This window comes from Epinephelus lanceolatus, chromosome 19 (assembly GCF_041903045.1).
Source record: "Epinephelus lanceolatus isolate andai-2023 chromosome 19, ASM4190304v1, whole genome shotgun sequence".
In the NCBI taxonomy this organism is placed as follows: Eukaryota; Metazoa; Chordata; class Actinopteri; order Perciformes; family Serranidae; genus Epinephelus; species Epinephelus lanceolatus.
In genome coordinates this window covers 30,066,469-30,089,480 of record NC_135752.1, presented here as the reverse complement: position 1 = coordinate 30,089,480, position 23,012 = coordinate 30,066,469, and the positions used below count along the sequence as shown (strand labels likewise).

The 23,012-nt window shown below is 42.1% G+C and overlaps 1 protein-coding gene across 2 annotated transcripts in view; it reads right to left on the bottom strand.

The window, feature by feature from the left end:
* Positions 1-23,012, bottom strand: part of whrna (whirlin a) — a 252,726-nt gene that overhangs the window by 12,361 nt on the left and 217,353 nt on the right. The window contains exons 7-11 of one of the 2 annotated variants that reach the window (XM_078161958.1): positions 19,643-19,864; positions 11,650-11,724; positions 8,548-9,133; positions 6,630-6,796; positions 2,374-2,496 (exon numbers count right to left, since the gene is read on the bottom strand). In XM_078161958.1, the coding sequence (XP_078018084.1) occupies positions 2,374-2,496; positions 6,630-6,796; positions 8,548-9,133; positions 11,650-11,724; positions 19,643-19,864 (1,173 nt within the window). The remainder of the gene's footprint in view (positions 1-2,373; positions 2,497-6,629; positions 6,797-8,547; positions 9,134-11,649; positions 11,725-19,642; positions 19,865-23,012) is intronic. The other variant, XM_033647771.2, reaches the window with a different exon arrangement.

Sequence of the window (23,012 nt, the reverse complement as noted above, 5' to 3'; positions counted from 1 at the left end):
ATACTGAAAAAGTAATTGCAGTGAATTGCTAGAGTCTCCAGGCAGTCAAGCCTTTTCATCGAGGCCATTAATGTTGCCATCATCTTTGTGTGAGCCCCAGCGAGGACAAGATTAGCAGGAATCTCAGTGTGAGTTCAGCTGCAGTGTGAATCCAAATACCTTAAAGGACATCAAATCCCATCTGGAAAGTGGGCGCATGGTGCCATCACAGAGAATCAAAGAAGGCACCAAGGATATAATAAACAGAGGCGACAATGTGAGGAGAATATTCACCAAAACTGAGCCGACTGCATTTTAAAGGTCCTACATTATGCTCATATTCAGGTTCATAGTTGTATTTTGGGTTTCTACTAGAACATATTTACATGCTTTAATGTTCGGAAAACACATAAATTCCTTCATACTGACTACCTGAATGTACCCATATTCACTGTCTATCTGAAATGCTCTGTTTAGCGCCTGTCTCTTTAAAGGGATAGTGCACCCCAAAATGAAAATTCAGCCATTATCTACTCACCCATATGCCGAGAGAGGCTCAGGTGAAGTTTTGGAGTCCTCACATCCCTTGCGGAGATGGGGCTAACAACAAAACTCCACCTAATGGAGGCTGGGCGCCCCAGATTAAAATGTCCAAAAAACACATAGTTGAAACAACAGAATATCTCCATCACATAAAAAGTTGTTTGGAAAAACTTAAGTTAAACTCTGTTTTTAGCCTCATTGTAGCCTGTAGCTCTAACTGCCTCTCGGTAGACAGCGCTCACGTGTGTTCACATGCTTTCGCTGGTCTCGTGCGCAAGCACGCACACGTGAGCTCGGTGTACACAGAAACAGTTAGAGCTGCAGGCTACAATGAGGCTAAAAACAGAGTTTAAATGACGTTTTTCCAAACAACTTTTTATGTCAGGGCTTCAGGACACTTGGATCACTACAGACGAGCAGTATGGAGATATTCTGTTGTTTCAATTATGTGTTTTTTGGACGTTTTAATCTGGGGCGCCGTAAACCTCCATTAGGTGTGCAGTTGTGTTGCTACCCCCTCTCCCCTTGGATCTCCGCAAGGGATGTGAGGACTCTAAAACTTCACCTGAGCCTCCCTCGGCATATGGGTGCATTATCCTTTTAAGACCCTCTCTAAAACAAGCCCAGCCTACTCTGATTGGTCAGTGTTTCCGGGTCTTCCACATCTACAGTCTCAGCATCTCAGCACTGTCATCGCAGTCAAGGGAATCGCTGCTGCTACAGTGACTGCTACGTCACTGTAGCAGCACTTTCTAAATTTATAGATCGAATCACTGTGATGTTATGCTAACACCTTCAAGTAGACAACTGTTTTGAATTATAGATTTGTGAAATCAACAAATTTGTTTATTTCTGTTCTCATGTTCCACCATAACTGTCACATTCAAAGATATATAATCAGTGGTGTAATGTAACAAAGTAATAATTCTTTGTTACATTACTAAAGTATTTTTTTGGAATATCTTTACTTGAAGGGGGGAGACATTTTATTTTCTGTGGTCCTTTGCTAGCAAAACTAAACTAGACTATAACTAAATCTACCAGCATGGAAGCTAAATTAAGCCAAGCTGTGGACGGGCCACCTAAAAAGACCCTCCTACAAGAAATCAATACCAGTTTAAATGTGTGTGCTATACTTGGAATACTTTCACTGCTTTGCCCTACATACTAACTGATTGAGGCAGCGGTAATCCAGTACCTCCCATGTTCTAAAATTTTTGTCAGTGGAGTCTGGTGGCTTTGAGATAACGGCCTCAGTCGTAAAGGGCCATCTGATGAAAAGATAAAGCAGTGAAAATATTCCAAATATAGTGTACACCTAAACAAATGTTAATTGTTTCCAATGGGCCTTTTCTTAACTAACCAAGTGAGGTAGTGTTTGCTCAGCGCCATTTGACTTTAAATATATGACACCGGGGTTTGTGAGTCTATAGACCATTTTAATGGAATGGCATTGTTAGGCAACAGCTTGGGTCCATGTTTACTTCTTGTCAGCTGATGTCATCCACATACTGTACACTGCAAAAATTCTAACAGGAAGTACAAAGAATGCTTATGTTTTAAGTTTGAAACGGTCTGTATAGTAAAGTTGTGACATCACAACTTCACAGAAGTCCTGATGGCTTATTTAAAGGCACAGTTTCTGAATACAGACTGTGTGCACTTTTCTGTAGACAGGACATTCTAGTACTTAAAGGGTATGTGCATGTATCACCTACACCTGCTTTATATTAACAAAGTAAATCTAACTTTTTAGTGTATGGGATCTTTTATAAGGATACTGGGTTAAGTCAAGGTGAGCCCTGTGTGGGTAGAATTTTTTAACATCATTTTGTTTTCTTCCTGACTCACCTGTATTGTGACAATTCGTGGCAGCGGTTGTCGAGTATTGGCTCCTCCTTCAATGGCAATACCCAGAGTGCTGGCACTTTTTGCCACCCTCACTAGTGTCGAGGTGGGCTCCAACAGCCCCGGCTAAAGTAAGGGAAAGAGAGGGAGGGGGTCACAAGTTATCAAATCAGAAGAGCATTATGCATACTTATAAACAACATTACACAACCTACCTACGTCTGCTTCCCCTTTGTGCCACTGTGCATACTATATATGTTTCTGCCTTTGTTTATCCAAGGAAGAGCTTTGTTTTCTCCGAGCACACATACCCAAGAGGCTTCTCCGTGGATTTACACATTCATAAAGGCCACAACTCTATTAACATTTACATATTCAATCCTGGTGACATATTCATGAATGAGCATTCATGCTTAACAGCCTCACAAGTCAGAGGACAAAATAAAACTACCATTTGAAAATCTGTTTTGATCACTTTTAACAAGGCATCTCTGCATTTTTTCTATTATTTAGACACCTCTTATAAAGCTTCTCTTCCACACTTCCGCTTCTGTAACCACATATGGGGATCTCTTTCCTCTGGGTGTGTTTCATCTGTATGTTAAGCTGAAACATGCTCCTGGGATTGTATGTCCATATTCTTTTGGATGTCACACACACCCTGATAATAATTTTAAAATGATTTTTCATTGCTGGGTATCACTGGGTATTTTTTTTTTTAAAGTTGCAGTAATTTCTTTTTTTGGCCACTAGGGGAGAGAAATACTCCAAAACAAGGGGGCAGACACAGACACGCATTCACGGCTGAAATACATGAGACACGAAAGCCACGCGACGCGTCTGCAGAGCACGCTTAAAGCAGAGTGCATTTATTATACTTCACTAAAGCTGCTACACTGACTGGAAATCTCATTTCTTTTTTAGTCCCCCCTCTGTTGGGGTACCTAGCACACAGATCTGGTACTAAAAGGTGGAGCTGTGAACACTGCAGTCTGTTGATTGGTCAGTAGAGGACGGTCATTCTGCTCAGGGCTGAGTTGTGGCTGGTTTTGAGGCTCATGTAACCACTGTTCATACTGTGGAGACTGTAACTATAAAATGAAAGGATGGTTTATTGCCTCTTGCAGCAACTGCAGGCAGAGTAACAAAATAACTGCCGGCAACTTTTAAGGTAGAACGTTAACTTGCAATGTTACTCATTGCATAAGTTGACGACGTGAATCCATCAACACACCTTAAATTTTAAACAACTTTGACCATTACTTTAGTTAGTTAGTAAAATTATATATCAATTTCAACTGGATTATGTGACTGTATATATCCCAATCCTTACTCCTGTGGGCTCAGGAACACTAAACCCCTGAGCTTGCCTGACAAGGACTAAATGCACAAACCTGCTATTTCTAAATATCTCATGGAGAAAGACTCACTGCAGCCTGTTTTATTTTGTTCTGATAATGTCGGTGTGCAGCCTCGTTCTGTGGACGATAAATGAGGTGTAGACTTCCATTTGTGTCATCGGTAATGAGGAAATACAGTGAGTGCTGGACGGAGCAGTGAGTGAGAACAACCCCGCCCACATTTAAGAGTACTGTTTGTGGTTGAAACTCTAGGGTCTAGGTACCATGTGTGAAGGGTTACTTTTGGTTCCAAAGGTACCATACCAAAAGTGTTTGGTGGAAACGGGGCTTAATGTGCTGCTAAAGCCTCATGTTAGCAGTAGCTGGTTAATGCTAACACAATCCCCTTTGTTAAAACAGGTTGTTCCGGCTTTACTATCCAGGGCAACAGCAGACATTAATTTATCTTAAAATATGGACAAAAAATCCCAGAAACATGTTTTAGCTGTTTTCATAAAAGGCAGATAAAGTCTCTTGAGGGAGCCAGTGAAACAGCCAGCAGAGGAGGCTTAACTTTCTTTATACAACCCAGCACATGGGAGAAGTTTGCCTAGAGCCCCAAATCTATTAATTTTTTCCCCTAACTTTAACCAAGGAATCGTTTTCTGGCAGACAACCCTCGAGGCAAACAGTTTAAATACACAAATTGGTTAGCTCACCTTCACTTTGACCTTCTCTAAAACATGTAGCTTGCAATAATTTCTTCAGTGAATCGGGACTACATTACCAGCTCACTACACAATTCTGCACCAGTTAATGTGCTTTGTGCTTTGATTGATGTAACGAGGAGTAGACGGTAACGAGCCTTAAACAAATGTCTTCCTTTAGTTCATTTAGGAAACTTTTATGAGCACATCACTTTTCTCTTTTCAGCACACTCAAGAGTAAACAGGAGGTAAATGTTGTGCTCGTCGGCAATAAAATGCAGCTTTTTATGATACAAAGTCGATTCAGCCTTCACACTTTGTGCCTAATAATTTTTAATCTAAAACAGACATTGAATCTAATGGCCTTGTCATCATAAACAATTAGGGTACTCCCATCCTTACTTGTTGTCTCTTCCATCAATCAATAAGAACCAGAGAGCGCTTTGAGAGTTTCATAACGCTACACCGCGGTGAGCGATGAAACAAATGATGGATCATGTGACTGAATGAATGACATGAGTGAGAAATAAACAAATGAGTGAAACAAAGGAAACAGTCTGTGTGAGCAAACAGAGGGAGGAGAGAAGAGATCACGGTTAGGTTTGAGAGCAGATTCTGGAGGAGGATTAGTAATAAAGCACAACAAGTAATCAACCTGTAACACTTGGTTTGCTTTTCAGCTGACACACACACACTTGTACTTCTGTACTTGTGAGGACCCACACTGACATAGTAATTGATTTTCTACCCCATAACTCCAACTTTACACTAAAACTCATTCTAACCATACCCTCAAAAGTACAGTTCACCCCAAAACAAAAAATATAAACTTTTCCTTGCACCCGTAGTGCCATTTATCAGTTTAGATTATTTTGGTGTGAGATGCCAAGTGTTGGAGATATCGGCTGTAGAGGTGTCTGCCTTCTCTCCAGTATAATGGAACTGGATTGCACTCTTGTGGTGCTCCAGGAGACGAAAGAAAACATTCAAAAAACTCAATAGCAATGTCTCTTTCCAGAAATCATGACCCATTTACTGAAGATCAGACCTTGCTGTGAGCAGCATTGTTCAGATACAGATACAATTATCAGATATTCCTCTTTGCTGCTCTGAAACAGAAGCCTACACAAAGTGTTGCACTGTGCAGCCACTAGCAACTACTGGTGAAAAAGAATTCATTCATCCATCCATTCTGAATTGCTTATCTGAAGCTGGGTTGCGGAAAGCAGCAGACTGAACAAGGATTCCAGATGTCCCTCTCTCTAGCAACACTTTCTCCTGGGGGACCCCAAGGTGTTCCCAGGCTGGACAAGATATGTAATCCCTCCAGCGTGTTCTGGGTCTGCCCCAGGGCCTCTTATAAGTACGCCATGCCCAGAACACCTCCAGTGGGAGGCGCCCAGAAGGCATCCTGATCAGATGCCCCAACCACCCAAACTGACCCCTTTCGAAAGCGAAGGAGCAACAGCTCTACTATGAGCTCTCTCCGGATGTCTCTAAGGCTGAGCCCAGCTACCCTTCTGAGGAAACTCATTTCGTATCTGTGACCTCATTCTTTTGGTCATTAACCAGAGCTCACAACCATAGGTGAGGGTTGGGACATAGATGGACCAGTAAATCGAAAGCCCTGCCTTACGGTTCAGCTCCCTCTTCACCACGTTGGCCCAGCATCACTGCAGACACCGCACCAAACCGCCGATCCATCTCACGCTCCATTCTATCCTCACTCATGAACAAGACCCTGAGATACATGAACTCCCTCGCTAGGAGCAATAATTTACTCTCAAGAATTAGATGATCTCCAACACTCTGCAGCTCACACCAAAACAATCTAGACTTATCAATAACACTACAGGTAAGAGGAAAAATACATATTTTTGATTTTGGGGGAGACTGTCCCTTTAAAACTGAAAAGCCTGAACCCCCCCCCCCCCCCCCCCCCCCCCCCAAAAATGTCCCCACTTTATTAAAATGCTCTTACTTTCTAAAATGTTTAAAACAAACCATTCTCATTCTCTTTATGTGTTTTGGCTTTCCAGAGATGTCCCCACCTTCCACATGTTACCTTGACATTATTCTCAAATATTTAACTCAGACCGGTCCTCACAAAGACAGAAATACAATGGCACACACACCTAAACTAATTGAAAACATTTATCATTCCCCAGAGTTTAACAATGAATCCACGTTTGCTGCTGAATCACCCCCTCACCGGTTTGGAGGGGTTGTCCCCCCCGCCCCCCTGGGTGTCTCGAGGGTAGCGAGTGCGTGAGGAATGGGGACTGCTGTCTTTGCTGACGTGTCCTGACTCAGCTATGTCCACCCCGCTGTCCTCACTGAGGGTCTGGCCACTGTCTGACAGCTGAGACAGGGCACCACCTGAGGGTAAACAGGCAGACACGCCATGATGATGGGAAACTCAACACACCATCTCACTGTTTGTCCTTTAAATCTTATTGTATGAAAGCAATATAAAAGTTCTACTTTTTTATTGATTTTAATCGTCTACTTCAACTTTAGAAGAAAAAACATCCCAGATTTTTAGATTTACCCTAAAAAAGATCAGATTTTAAGATCTAATACAAGATTAAAAGCTTATTAAGATTAGTAATGTTTTGCATGCGGTGGCAATCGTACACAGTGTTCTGGGTAATTGCTCATTTCACCACATTAAACCAAAGTAAATACAAATTTGGAAAGATTATACATGTGATATTTATACACATCTTCTTTATAACTGCAGCTGCATATTTCCTCTTTGTACCGCAGAAAGTGACAATTAGTAAGCTTTAGAATCTGGCCAGCATCAGTAAATGAATCTGAGCTGCAGGATCTAATCTGAATGTGTCATAATTACCACAAACACTTCAAAGGACACTTTAGGTGAGACAGACGACTTTTTGTACTGCAAAGCTCATATGTATGTACATCTAGAGTACACGGACACATTTACAATACAGGCAACTCCAGTACAATGATAATAAAGTATGCCTGTGTCATTGGAGTTGTTTGGCTGTTATTGTAACCTTACACTAAACTGGTATCTGAGGATAATCTTGCGAATTCTGGAGAAAAAAAAGGGTATTGAAGGTCATGTAAATTTGTTTTAAAAAAACTGACTTAATTTTTTATTTATATTTTGTCTGCACAGAATACATTAGAATTTGGGGACATTTTGGCTGTTGAACATTATGTTCTGATATCTTTATCATCCTTTAAACATAACACATTTTTTCTATTCTGTTAATTCACATGTACAAATCACTACTTTAAAGGACTGAATTATGAGGTTAGAGGGCACATATTTCTCATTTGTTGGCATGATAGTTTCACTGTCCATTAGCAGAAAAAGTTATGATTAACAGTTTAGCAAATGTATTACTTAACACTGTAATTACTTTACATTATCACTCTCCAGACTGAAAAAGTATGAGATCAAACATTTTCTCCAAAATAAAATAAAATAAAATAAAAATTGGGGTTGTATCTTTCTGTCTCTCCCTGTGTATATAAGTGTATATTTTTTTAGTCACTGACACACATAATTGTAAAAATGTTCTGTTTTGCCTCCAACTTTATACCATATTTTTTTTTTTAAATATAGGCTATGTAGACTGTGTTATACAGGATACACTTTATAAATTGTATAATTTTAATATTTAATATTTGTTTGGTGTTTCTAAATATGGCTATTTCTGTTTTTCTCAATGTATATTTTTCTATTTATTTTATTTATTTTTTTAAGGTCCATTTTTTCATCACTCGTACTATTTAAGATGGTTAACCACACCTGCCATTATAGGGCTTTTTAGCCTACTGATGTGCATTATGTATAAATAACCAAATAACTAAATAAATATAATAATAAATAATAAATTTGTTGGTCAGATAGAAAAAGCAATTTGGAGATGTAAATTTGAGCGCTGGGATATTGTGATTATTATTTTCTAACATTTTATACATAAATGGCTAATCTAATTAATTTTAGTAATACTTTCCATATTAATAAATAATTCAAAAGAACTACTAGTTGCAACCCTACACGTGCATATTCTTAATTTGATTACACGAATGAATCAAAGTTGACCCTGGATGTACATTTTATTCTTTGTACACTCTATGTCCCTCACCTCGAGCTTGGGGCAGCGGCCGCACCTCGTTGACGTCAGGCTCTGCATTGGGCCTGTGAACCTCCACTGTAACAAACTGTTGTTTAGAGCCAGGAGTGGAGCCGGAAGCTTTGGACATGGACACTGGCTTAAGGGGCAAAGAAGGGGGAGGAGGAGGAGCAGGGAGTGGAGGTGGAGGTGGAGGTGGAGGTGAGGGGGACGGGGCAGCAGGTTTGGTGCCTCTGCTGGGGGACTGGACTCTGGGGAAAGGGCCAATGTTGTGCTGTGTGACCATGGACAACTGAGCAGCTGCTATGTGCTCTTTCTTGAACGGTACCGAGGGATCTCTTTTTTTGATGACTGCGTAGTCCCGAGACGGGTCCCTGGGATGTTGTTTGTGGTGCAGTGCGGGCGAAGCGGGAGCGTGTCCTGGCTCTTTGCTGTGGCTGTGAGAGGCCGGGGCTGTGAAGTACAAGCCTGAGTGGGAGGATTCGGATGAGGGGCATTTGTTGAGCTGATCTCGTCTAGTTGGGCGCCTCTGCACCCCGGGTGGGGGCGGAGGCTTGAAGGAGGGGGGAGACTCAGCTGTGTTGGACTGTACGTCGTCCTGAAGTGAGAGGATATATTCATTATTGATTAAGGGTATGAAAATGTATTATGGAACAATATACTGCAATACAAAATGTGACCACAGTGCATGAATTATGAAGCTCAAATATTTAATGCAATAAATCTGATCAGCACTGACTCTGACAACGCACTCATTTTTGTTTGCATAAACTGATTGCCGGGGGGGGGGGGGGGGGGGGGGGTATTATTTCATCCATTAACACTGTCAAGTGTCAGAGTTCCAATTACTGTGTAAAATATTCACTAGCTTAAAGTCCTGGAGAAATGTCTCACCTCATGACTGTAAAATCAGTTTAATTACAATTTGTGGAAGAATGAGAAGTTTGGAGAACATTTATTCAATTTCAGATTCTGTAAGATGACACTGATGTGTTACTTAATCTTCATTTCACTGATATGCAGAAAAAGATCTGCTAGGTTGCTTCACACCTTTTCTCACTTACAGTACCTCTAGTTGTATGTAGAGGTGGACTAGTGTCAGGATTTGGTTTTCTTTGTCCAGATCTTGAGATAGCTGCCTTCTGCAACAAATTCTCACTCCCAGCTCATCAAATATAAACACTCTGGCAATGGCCTCACACGTCAAATTATGACACTCCAGGTACCCTCCATCAGTTCTGGTTGGTCAAGGACGACATGTCAATTTATGCTTGCAACATGCGTTGCATCTTTTCAAAATAAAATTCTGATTTCACAAGAAGCGTACAGTTTCTGCCCATTAAAGGCATAATAATAGTCTCTTTTCAAAATAAACTTAGAACGTGGGTAAAAAAAAATGTTTTTGGGTTCACTTCCTGAGGTTAATGCCATGTGGTTAGGTTAAAAAAAAAAGTATGCAATAATACTATGTACTAATGCAGTGGTTCCAAGCTGGTCGGTTGCGGGCACATTCTGAATGGACCGCAAGTGACTCACAATTGTGTCAAGCTCGTTAAAAAAACACACTTATTTTTAGTTACAGTAAACTTCCAGCACAGAGCTTTTATTTTGAAGTGCTGTTTTCTGCTGCAGAGTGAGTGACTAACAGACAGCTACTTGAAAGACACAGCAAACTAGCTCCACAACATGGCAAAACACAAGTATGACACTGAACTTATTAAAGTATTTGGACCTATAACTAATGACTAAGGACAAATCTGGAACCACTGTACTAATGTACTGTAATATCACACGTCAGTAGTATGTTACACATATTAGCACACTATGCTGTTATTTAAATAACTATATTGACTTTTGGTTTCACATGAGACACAAATAGCAGTCTCCTGGGTGAAAGTCCAGTTTGTTTGACCTGTTCACTTCCCCTTTCGCCTGCCTCATGCGGACTTTCTCACTCATCCCAATGCAGCGGTTGCTCAAACCGTCAAAAAATGCTACTGCCCAGTGCGTCTCATACCGCCGCTTAAGGGTGCCTTGGTGCGTTAGCATCTGATGCCGAGGGCTACTGACAAAGCGTCAGTATTTGGCAAGCTGGGAGTGAGACCTGGTTGGTCTTCTATTTGATTTCTGCAGCCACTCCAAAACAATTGAGGTGAATGGAGTTTAGTTCATAGTGGAGTTTTATTGGTGGCAACGTCCCTTTAAGAAATGGCAAAATTTGCAGATTTAACATATAAATATTAAACAGTCAGAGTTTAGTTTAATTACCAACTTTGAACCCTGTGTATCTGAATGACTTTATAGTGACACCCCTAATTTGTAGCATGCTTAGAAAGAGAATTTTAAGGCAAAGTTTAATCCCAGTGACTCCTGTTAAACCACCAGTTTCAGTGACAGTAACAATCAACTTGAAGACGTTTACAAACCAGGCTGAACACGTAGTTGCTTGTGGATTCCGTCCCGATCCTGTGTTTCAGTGTAACTCAAACAAAAACTGAACAGTGGGATGAACACTGACACATGAGTGACTCATCAGCAAATGGAAAGACAGCAAAAAAAAAAGTTTACAAAAGAAAAGTAAGATATGATTTGAGTGACAAGTAGCCTTTGATGACAGCAGACTAAAAGCTTTCTCCTTGACCTCCCTCTTGTCTCCTGCTGCTCGGGATAAACAGATGAGACCTTTCGATATCTCTTGTTGCTTTGGAAACTGCAGACTTTTCTTTTACCCTGAGGTACGACTGTAAGCTCTTCCTTTTTTTGCACAGATGGAGAGGTAAGAAGAGAATTGGACATGCCAGTTGGCCTATAGTGATCACTTTCCACTTTCCAGACAACAAAGAAAAAGAAAGGCTACGCCGGCACTTACTCTCACAAAGATCTACTTGTCCTTTTTTCTCTCTTGTTCTCATTTGGTGCAAACACTTGTTCCGCTCCAGCTCAGTCTACAATACAAACCCTGTAGGTCAGCTACATCTCAAGCACCTCCATCTGTCCCAATACCCCCCCCCCTCTTTTTTCACAATTTTCATCCCACCCCTTCTCACTTCTCCCCTGTGTCGCATCCATCTTTATCAGGCCAAAGCAGGGGCTGTGCCTGCCTGCCGGGCTCACCAGAGAGATGTCGGTCAGCAGCGTGTTCAGACTCTCCGGAGGATCCTCTTCATTACTTTCCACCACGCTGTCATTCTACGAGAAGCAGGAAAGAAATGGAGGAGGAGGGGGGACGTGAGGTGCAGGGGTAAAAGAGAAAGAGGGGAGGGTGACAGAGACAGGAAAGACAGAAAAACGGGGGGGGGGTGAAGAGAGTGATTAAAGTGAGAGACAGAAAGCTTGTGAGCAGATGTTAAACACAGATGTGTGTTTGTCCCCAAACAAATGCCAAATTAGATTTGGTGGATGTTCCGCTTCTTCTGGAAAACAGGAAAGACGTCAATATCTGTTCACGTTGCTTGTCAATCTTTAAGTTTCTAAGGGAAGCTGGCAAATAAGACATGCACACACACACACAACTATCATGTCTTCTTCCATAAGCAAAACACACATGCCGTGAAATCGATAGAGAGCCATCAGCTGAGTTCAAAGTAGGATTTGGCAGCTCAATCCCACCGGTGTGGTGGAGGCAATTTGGGGCAGATCTGTGAGTGATTTCAGAGCAGAGGAGAAACGCTGCCCTTCATTCAACTCTGTCACCAAAACAAAAACCCATCAATTCAGCTTAATTACCCCTCGTTGTTGCACGGGGAGCACTTACAGACAATTTATTTATCACAGGAGTCAATCGACTTTTTACATGCGGAGACGCTGCTCTGCAGTCACAGCATGCTGAGTTTCTGTGTATGTATGTGTACATAGTTACAACCCACAGAGCGTGTATGTGTGTGGAAGCATGAGTGTCTCAGTCTACCAGGAATCATATTAGGCAATTCTACAGTGATTTATATCCAGTGCCAATGTTCGGTGCAAATGCAGGACGTAGTGTGATGTTTATGTGTTGTGGTAAAAAAATAACAATATGGAGGTGTTGTGTAACACGTCTGACTGCTGGGATCAGACGAAACAACATCAGCTGAGGTTTTGGGGACAAAAATCCAAGCTACGACTCCCTTGTAAAAGAGATTTTTGAATCTCAATGAGAACATTCATGGTGCAATAAAAGTTAAATAAATAAATAAATAAGTTGGTATATAGTTTGTTATTGTGGGAAACAACTGATCCTGCGTTTGGTGACAAACAGACAAGGATGTCACAATTTTTGTCCCCACTCTTCCTCCTTTGACAGTGTCTATGACATGCTCTGTGACACATTAGAAGCAACACTTGTTGATATTCCTGGTCCTGGAGCTCTGTCCCTGTCTGCCCCTGAAGTCCCTGTTGACAGACTGCAAGCTATAATTAGTTCTACGTGTAGTCTGGCATGTCTCTTGGCAAGAATTTACAGGTGCCGTGATCACTAAAATGACATGGTGACCATCTCGAAAGACAAATGATGTGCATTCTAGACCGAACACGCCCAGCTAGGCTGAATGTGATTTATTTTATACGAGAAGCAGCAAATGACTCAAGATGAGCATGACGGGACTACAGATGTAAAACTGCACCAACTGTGGAGGCAATTGTGATGACAAACAATACTGATTTCCCCACGGATACCTGATTGTTGAAGGTGACAGTGTAGTAGAGGGCATATGCAGGTATACGCAGTGGTCGAATTGAGGGGGGCTTTGTTAGAAAATTGACCAAAAACCATCCCCCTTGTTAATCTAGAATTTGTGTGTGCAGGCACGGACGTAATTTGAGGGGGGGGGGGGGGGGGTCAGGGGACATGTCCCCCGCACTTCCCGTATCTGTGCCCTCTGTCCCCCGCACTTTTTGCAGCCGTTGCAACCGTTCAATTTGTTGTTAACATGAGGTAACGTGTTTTTCCGAGCCATCTTTAAACGCACCATGAGTAGGCGGCACCAGGCGCATACACATGCTATCATGTTGTGATCAGAATCAATCGCACAGACCAGACATGTGCTGCTGGGCAGTGCTGCTGTGTTAACTATGTTCAGTTCAGCAAACCAGCCAGCAAGAAGCAAAAAACCCTTGCACAGTTTCTTCCAAACAAACCGTGTAAGTTTAGTAATGCTGTTGCATGTAGATAATGTTAGCTAAATGATGACTAATTAATAGATGCCAATATATCAAGTTAAGCTAGTTAACAAGAACACTAATGTTATTGTTACCTATGTTAAATCGCTTGCTAGCTAGTTTCATGCTAGGAATAAACCCACTCCACCTTAATAAGAACTTGTGCTCACTATTGCTTTGCACATATTTTTTTTCATCTTTATTGCCACAATATAAAGAGCAGGGTCAGGGAGGAGACAGCGGACCAGAGGCCAGCAAGGATGATCATGCAGGGTCATCACAGGTGAGGAGAGATTATAACTGGCTGAGAGAAAATATCTATAGCATAAAAGTGACTGTGCAAACCAGGCAGGTATCAGGACAGGGACCTGACAGCAGCACCAATTATCTACGACTATCTATAACTGGCTATTTCAGAACTACTCTTATTTATACTCTAAAATGTTTTTGTCTGTATTGCAAGAGCAATACTACTGCATTATTTGTGTTTATAAAAGCAGCAGGTATAGGTCATGCCATTTTTCTTTATCATGATCCATTCTGCACGTCTGTGCTGTCATATTTGATGATGTGTGCACGCAAAAAAATCAAAGCTACATTGCATCCCTCTTGTTAAAAATGAACAATTTGACCATGGGGATTACGAGTTATAGCCACCTCTTTTTCTGGCTATTTACGGTATAGCCACCTATCAGCCAAAAAGCTATTGGAATACATAGGTAGAGTATACCTACTTCCTCCTTAGTCACCTACTCATCTACCTAGGAGTACGCGAACCTCATCAACAATCTGCATTGGTTTTAGCTGCCATAAACCTTATGAAAATAATGGATGTAACCTCCATGAGGTTTTGATTTGTGGACTCCTTGAGTTTGGCATTTTGTTTGCAACCATCTTGGATTTTTGAAGCCAGAGGTGACCATACTTGGACGAAAGGGTGAAGCAGTGGAGGACTGAGAGGGTGATCTGGCCGAGTGCCTGAAGACACTACCTGCAGACAGCCTATCACTCAAAGTGGCCATGTCCTTAATTATGCCTAACTTTAAGCCTCAACAAAATCTTAACAGATGAGTCAAATAAAAACTCACTTGAAAAACTTTTTGAACACCGAGATTGCTGCTTGAGGGATAGAGTTGTGTCAATTTTTGGTTTTGCTGGTCTGGTCCAGTGTATGAGCTTAAACCCATTTAACTTTATGCAAATTGGATGAATCAGCCTTTGTCATTATGACATGTTCTGCAAATTAAGAAGTAGTCATCGTCTCCAACCTCTGCTGACGGGTGTAGCAGCGTTAAATCCAACTCATATTGCATTAGTAATAAGCCATATGACTACGTAATTAACATAATATTATGTTTAGAAATGGACCAGGGGAGCCGGTAGTGTCTGGTAGGCCGAGGCCGGTGTCGGCAGCATAAAGGAGATCAAATTTCAGTCGCTGTGGGAGGGGGAGAGTGGCACATGCTGTGTTTGTTTACTTGATAGTTCATATGTTTTATGGGGTGACGAGAGGAGACATGGCAGAGTTAGTCTCTCAAGAAAACGGTACTAATATGACAACATTTTGGATTTGAAGCACGCAAAAGAGGTGCCCTATCTGACTGCAAGTGCCATTTTGAGCTGAATTTTTAATTCAGTTGCTCGCTTTGAAAGTGCCACAATGGTTGAAGGATGTCCACTGAAGTTGAAATGAGGAATTATCTATACGATACCTCCTTACCTAACAATAAAAACCAAAACAAGGTAGCAGCTGACTGAAGGGAGATCGCCAGGGAGCTAAGAGCTTCTACTAGGTAAATGACCATCGCTAATAACAAGCTAGGCTACTATTGTATGTCATTTACAGAACATGTCACAATGTGTAACGTTATGTTTTCTATTTCAAAAAGGAAGGTTATAAATATAGGAAGATAGCAAGGAGGCAATTCACCTGTATTTCAAGTGGTTTTGTTTCCAGTCTGAGAGCTACAATGTTACGCGATGTTACACGATAATCAGATGTTAGTTTTCTTTTGGGACTTGTTGTCTGCTGAGTCAAGTGGGACACCTGGAAAAATTTGTTACACCGGTTTAGTCTGGTGTTTGGCTTAATATCAAATGGGTTGGAAAATTTTAACACCGGCTGAACCCTACTGGGTTTACAATTATGGCATGGTATTTGACCGGGAATGTGCACGTATTTGATTTGATATGGTCGGTTTGAGCACAGCCTGGAACACAGAAGCCATGTGTTTCTTTAACAACCTGTCTCAGAGGCATCATTAATGTTGGTTCTTTCTTTAGGCTGTTTGAAAGTAGTTTCAGTTGCCTAAACTTAACCATATCTCAACCACACAGATATGAGTAAGAACTATCTGATAAAAAGCAGTGAATCTTAGAAAAACATCATCACTGACTGTAATCCGAGGTTTTGCAATTGTGTTTGTATGTCTATTTTCATAATGTGTGTTTGTGTGTATACAAGTGCACATGCATTGGTATGCAGTTGATTGTATACCTGGCTTTGAGTGTGGCTCCGAAATCCAGTGTTGTTATCCTCACAAACCCACCCAGTTCTCTAATCTGCTTTACACAGCAGTGGTAGCACTCACCCATGGGTCCATAACAGCACAAATAGACACACACACAGACACATGGGTAGAATAAAGACCGTCACACACACACACACACACACAAACACACACACTCTCACACATGTAAATGTCGCTTCTCGGAGGGGAAAGCAGAAAGGCAAAGAAAACCCATCAGAGGCATCTGAAAGAGAGGGACAGTTTGGTGGAAAAATCTGCAGACAGTCAACAGCTTATCTCGGCTGTCAGCTTAGACATTGTGTGTGTGTGTGTGTGTGTGTGTGTGTGTGTGTGTGTGTGTGTGTGTGCGCGTGCATGCGTGCGTTCATCTGCAATCAGTCGTCTTCATCCATAACCAAACACTTAAATGCTGACACATTTACTACATACCAGCACATTTGGTGCTTGGCACATGTGTAAGCTCAACTGAGCTAAAAGCTGTCCAGTAAGCTGGTAATATGAGATAATATAATATGATAAGAAACAGACACAGAACAGAGGAGGAGGGGCGGTTGTCATTTCAATTTAACATTTATCCTGGTCAAATAAAAATGTAAATAGTGTGAATTTGGTATGCTTCACTGCGGAGTATATCTCTAAAAGGCTAGAGCTGAGTTAATGTGTTTTGCTGTAGTGGAAAAAGCATTAAACTGCATGGCTGAGACAAGTGTCCTCTGAGGAGTGGCTGCAGTATGTCATTACAGTCGCAGTAATCAATTCATAAGGGCTAATCAACCATATGACCCCTCCAAACTTAAGTAGTTTCATACTATCATATCAGCGTTTCTAAACAGATGTAGTTTATGAGCTGACTTTGTCATCAGGAGGTGGAGGGGATGAACGGTGGCATGACACCTGGGTGAGATGTCTGAAGACCACTGTTCAAGACCAACAACTATGCAAGACAGCTGCAGAGCACTCCAGTGGAAACACAGTGAAACACAGCATTTTTTTCTACAGTTAGCAACCAACACCAGTTGTTTTTTATCAGCCGATCGCTGCATTTCCAGTGGCTTTTTTGTCAAATGTGGGTGTTTTTTAGCAATCCATTACTGTGTTTCCACCAATGATAGTGCCATGGAAAGTGGTTGCTTTTTACCGAGACATTGCCGTGTTTCCTGCCCAGATAGTACCATGAAAAGTGGTTGTTTTTTAACTAGACGTCATTGTGTTTCCTGCCCAGATAGTGCCATGAAGTTTTTTACAGAGACATTGCTGCATTATCTGACGTAGTTCTGCCACCAATAGAGGGTATTGTAAGTCAAAACGTGACCTTTTCCTGATCATAATCAAGAGCTTTTTGTGCCTAAATGTAACCACACATTAGCCACAGTGTTGTTGACAAGAAACGTAAAGTTTTCAATTTATCCACTGAATAGTAATGTACAGATGTAATGTATCTGTGGTTTGCAGAAACATACAATGCCAAAATCTATTATGGCAACGTCTGAGGTTTAAGTCTCGTTTCCACCAAATACTTCTGGTATAGTACCTTTGGAACCAAAAGTAACCCTTCAGACATGGTACCTAGACCCTAGCGTTTCCATCACAAATAATACTTTTAAATGTGGACAGGGTAGTTGTCACTCACTGCTCTGTCCAGCACTCACTGTATTTCCTCCTTTATCAGTCTGCACCTTGTTTATCATCCACAGAACGAGGCTGCACGCCGACATTTTCAGAACAAAATAAAACAAGCTGCAGTGAGAGTCTCTTTCCATGGGATACATAAAATTAGCTGATTCGTGCATTTAGTCCTTCTCAGGCAAGCTCAGGGGTTTAGTGTTGCCGGAGCCCACAGGAACGAAGCTCTGTGACACTTTTTTTTTTTTTTCTCCAAGTGAGGACTGGCATACAGTTCACGTAATCCAGTCGAAATCAAAATAAATAAACGCTTGAAGATCCACTCATTACTAAAAGTGTATGTCATAAAAACTAAAGTGATGCTCAAAGTTGTCACAGTGAAATTTAAGGTGTGCTGATTGATTCAAGTTTTCAACTCGTGCACTGAGCAACATGACAAGTTAATGTTTCAACTTCTACGTCACTGGCAGTCGGCCTGGTGAATTAAGTTATCTTCAAAACATCCTTTGATTTTACAGTCTATTAATGAAACTCTCCACAGTATGACCAGTGGTTACATGAGCTTAAAAACCAGCCACAACTCAGCTCTGAGCAGAGTGACCGTCCTCTATTGACCAATCAGACTGCAGTGTTCACAGCTCCACCTTTTAGTACCAGATCTGTGTGCTAGGTACCCCAACAGAGGGGGGACCAAAATGTGGATGGTACAGAACGGTTCCATTGGTACCATCCACAACTTTTCATAATGGAAACAGAAAAAGCGCGTACTGAACTGAACCGTACCATCCTGCTCGGTGGAAACGGGGCTTTATTTTGCAGTAAAGTCCCACTCACTGTACAATACCCCTTCTGTGCCTTTGTCACACCTTTAATTTTCTCAAAGACAATCTTTTCTCTCTGTAACAGTGATCTCATCTGTGCAGAAACAGCCAGAGACTTTCTGTACAGTCACAGCACTAGCCTATGAGGACTGTTAATCATTGTGACTGTATAGAGACACATCACTTTCTTTAAAAGCACTACAGTTATTGTCCAAATCAAGTTAGAGAAAGGAAAAGCAAGAAGGACGAAAACACTGCAAACAAATTCACTGCAAAACCACAAAACAAGGTGAAAGTCAGAGTGTATGTACTGTATGTGTGTCTGGTGCACACACAGGGAACTTTAAATCTGCTTGTTTAGTGTGTATCCTGTAAGTGTGGGTTTGTGTTGGAAAGCATTCATCACTTTCAGCAGCAACTCCTACCTCCATCATATCTATCAGCCAGAGCAGCCTTTCCTATGAGGGGGGTGGGGGTGGGGGGATGGGGACAAAAGGAAGGTTTTGGGGGGTGAGGTGGAAGAAAATCACAATCTATCAAATATCAGCCGAAAGACTTTTCAATCTCAACAGGAAACGCATTGAAACGTGTCACAGTTCAGCCTGACAAAGTCCACACCAGAGCTGGATCTCTGCTACAGCAGAATCTGTTATAATCCATGGAAATACATCACACAACACTCTCTCTCTCTCTCACACACACACACACACATCCAGACAGACAGCGAGGCAGACCAGAAAAATAAAAACACTCAGGTCCATCCATCAAAATTGTTTGTACCAGACCGAACTGCTACTGCACCTTCAATCATGTAAGAAAAACAGTAGCACATGGAATATTAAGTTTAAAAATATCCAGATTTGGTCACATATTATGTTCCCACAACCCTGAAAAATCTTAAAGGGAAAAAGAAACTCTGCCCATTTCAACTAACACAGGAGCAGACTTCAAATCAAGAGGAGCCAGATTGTTATTCAACTGATAAACGCAGCCTACCCGTGCAGAGCTGAGGGTGGTGCTCGTCATGAAGCTGGCTGACGACGAGGTCAAGGTGTCTGGGTATGACACCATGGACAGGGAGTCTGGTTGGAGTGCCGTCACTCCAGCTGTCCCCTGTCGCGCCTTCAGAGCCTGGATCTCACGTCTCAGCACCAGCCCGTCAAAGTGCTCCAGGTCCTGTGGGGTGACCAGGCCTCGCACCTCTGACAGTAGAGAGAACTGAGAGAGGGAACGTACAGAGGGGGAGAGACAGAGGGGGAGAGACATAGGGGGAGGCAATGATATAATGCAACAGACTTTGGGTGTGTTGTACCAACTAAGAGAAATGAGAGCATTCCCTTGGGGAAATAAGGGAAAACTCATCTCTACTCTGAATTTTGTGATGATTCTGAATGACTTTTGTTGTCCTTTAAAAACACTTCTACCATAAGAGTGTTTTACAAAGAAGAGAGACATGCGTTTATGTTTTCGAGGCTGCATTTCACCAGCCACCAGCTGATACTGACTGCCATCAACCTATCGGCAGTCGGGGCAGCTGTGGCCCAGGAGGTAGAGTCCACTATTAGTGTGATTGGCATTTCGATCCCAAGCTCTCCCAGTCCGCATGTCGAAGACACTGAATCCCAAATTGCTCCTGATGTCTGTGCCACCTGTGTGTGAGTGCATGTGAATGTTAAACTGAGTACCAGGTGGCACCTGGTATGGCAGCCTCAGCCACCAGTGTATGAATGTGTGTGTATTTGACATGTAAAAGCTGTTTGAGTAATTGAAAGACTAGAATGGCACATACAAATGTAATTCCATTTTCCATTTACCAAATAACATGACATTCACTGATGGCGGTGGCTGATGTTTATCTGTTGTGTCACATCAGTTATTTGGTTATTTGCAGCTGGACTCAGACAACAGGAGCTAGCACAGGATACCCAGCTGCTGATTCAGAGGAGAAGCCATTAGCTGGATCTGACTCTGGCATGATGTAAGAGAGCAACGGCTGCCATGCTCACATGTGGTTGTCTTCACGCTTGCTTTCAGTGAGCAGCTTTTAGCTCTGTGTCTCACATCTTGGATGAGAAGAACAATAGACTGAGCTGCAACGAGGCAGATATGCTGATCTTTGTGAAGATAACATGCATCTTACTGAAAAGAAGGCTATGAGGTATTGGTGATTTCTTTTTTCATTTTTTTCATTCATATTCGCAAGAGGAGATGCATTGTATGATAAATAAACAACAACAACAACAAAATTATCGCTGTTGGTATCGGCATTCACTATTGGGCAAACTATTACTTTACATAGGGCTGGGTGGTATGACAAAATTTTCATATCACGGTTTTAAGAAAAAATCATATCGGTTTCACGGTAGGCCTATTTCATGGTATTTTGCTCAGACTTGGCCAACTTGACGTGCTGCGGTGTTGTGCTATGGCCTATTCAAGTGCCGGAATTTGTTATTTACCTGACAACGACTGAACGCAACACGCGCTCGCTCCAGTCATTTGGGCTCCACTGACTGCGTACGGAAGCACACGTAGAGAAGCCAGCGGTGTTGTTTACCGTTTGCCGAGCTGAGAGGCTACATGAAATGTTAAAGCATTTTGCACCTAAGTTATTACATATATTTGAGTTATCTACAAGTTTACTGTACTGTTTGTCATCTGCTCGCTTTCAAATGTCCGCCACGGACATTTACACAATGTCACCAATAAACACGGGTAAATGCATGAAAAAAATCATCACATATCACCTCTGATAATGGTTTATTCATTTAAAAACACATTGTGCTCGTTTAACACACTATTTCATGTAGTTTTTATCTGCTGGAGGGTCGCGTAGGGGAGCATAGCGCAACAAAAATAGAAGAGCCGCCTAAAATAGAGAGCTGTCGCGCGAGAGACGGGGGTTGTCGCGCCGCTCCCGTTGCTGGTGGAGCCACTGATTAACAGGGGGGCGAGCTGCTACGGGACTCGCGCTGCAGATGTGTCGCGCCGCTGACATGCCCGGTGGAGCCCGGCCGTAACTGTCTCGGACTCGGGACGGGTCGTTTTCGGTCAGGAAAATGCGGCCCGAGCCGTGCTCTCGTGTGCTTACCTGTGTGTATGCGCTTTGTCTGTGTGTGCGCGCGCATCGGGGCGAAACTGTGCCGTGCGCGATACAGAGGGCAGAGGAGAATTGTAAACGGCGGTGCGCCGCTGCTAGTTGCATGTAGGGGAAACACTGCTCTTTTGGTATGAGTTCTTCTGGGTCACCGTGTACAGTTGCTTTGCTTTCAGGACTCTCTCCGGCAGCCATTCTCGCCTCTAAACTTTTATATGCTCTCACTCTCACCCGCTCAAGCGTGCCTGTGGTGTGCAGCGGTGAAATGGGTGTCCGCTGAAACACTTTCCCGCCGGGCACGTTCCGGACGTTGTTTGGGCTATTCACCGGTATTGCGGTATATGAAACATTTATATCATAACAAAAATAAATACCGGTTTTCGGTACAAACCGGTATACTGCCCAGCCCTAACTTTACACATCAGTACTGGCCCAGAACTGATACATTTATATTACCAGTTCATGCTCAGTATCAAACCTATTGCTGCAAACAGCAATTAACAATCATATTTTTAGATAGAGTTCATTCATTATGGCTTTATATTATCACGATTTACACAGCAACTTTGGTTTAAAGGAGCAATGTGCAGGATTCAGTGGCCTCTAGGGGTGATAACTGCAGATTGCACCCAGTTGAAAAGTCCCCTGTATGCTAAACGTAAACTCCCAAATAGGTTTCCTTCAGTGTTGATTGTTCAGGAGGTTTTTACAGGAAGCCAAATTACCCGCAGAGGTCTATTCCTCTCCAAAATAAATGGACCTCATAATTTAAACCAGTATTATCACTGAATAAAGCAGCTTCTAACTACATTGGCCAATGCAAAAATGTTTGGTTTGTCTGTTCTTAACTACTGTGCAAACATAGTGTTGCAAAAGGTGGACTATATGGACGAGAACCCACTCCCTATGTAAATATAAATGGCTCATTCTAAGGCAACAAAAACACAATGATTCTTATTTTCAGGTGATTATACACTAATGAAATCCACTTATCATATTAGATTAAATTTCTGACAATATAGCCCCCTAAATCCTACACAGGAGCTTTAAATTATCAAATTGAGTTTTGTGCAGTGCTGGTAGGATTAAGTTGAAAGTCCTCACTTCATTTAAAGCAAGCTCAAACCCTCCTCTTATTCTAGGTTAATTCCCGTTGCAACTTTGTACAGTTCAAAACACTTAACCAAAAACAACCCATCCAACAAGCAGGTTTTAAAGTAGCTCTAAAAACAGCAGTAGGCAGCTGGAGAAGCTTTCTGTGGGTGTGTG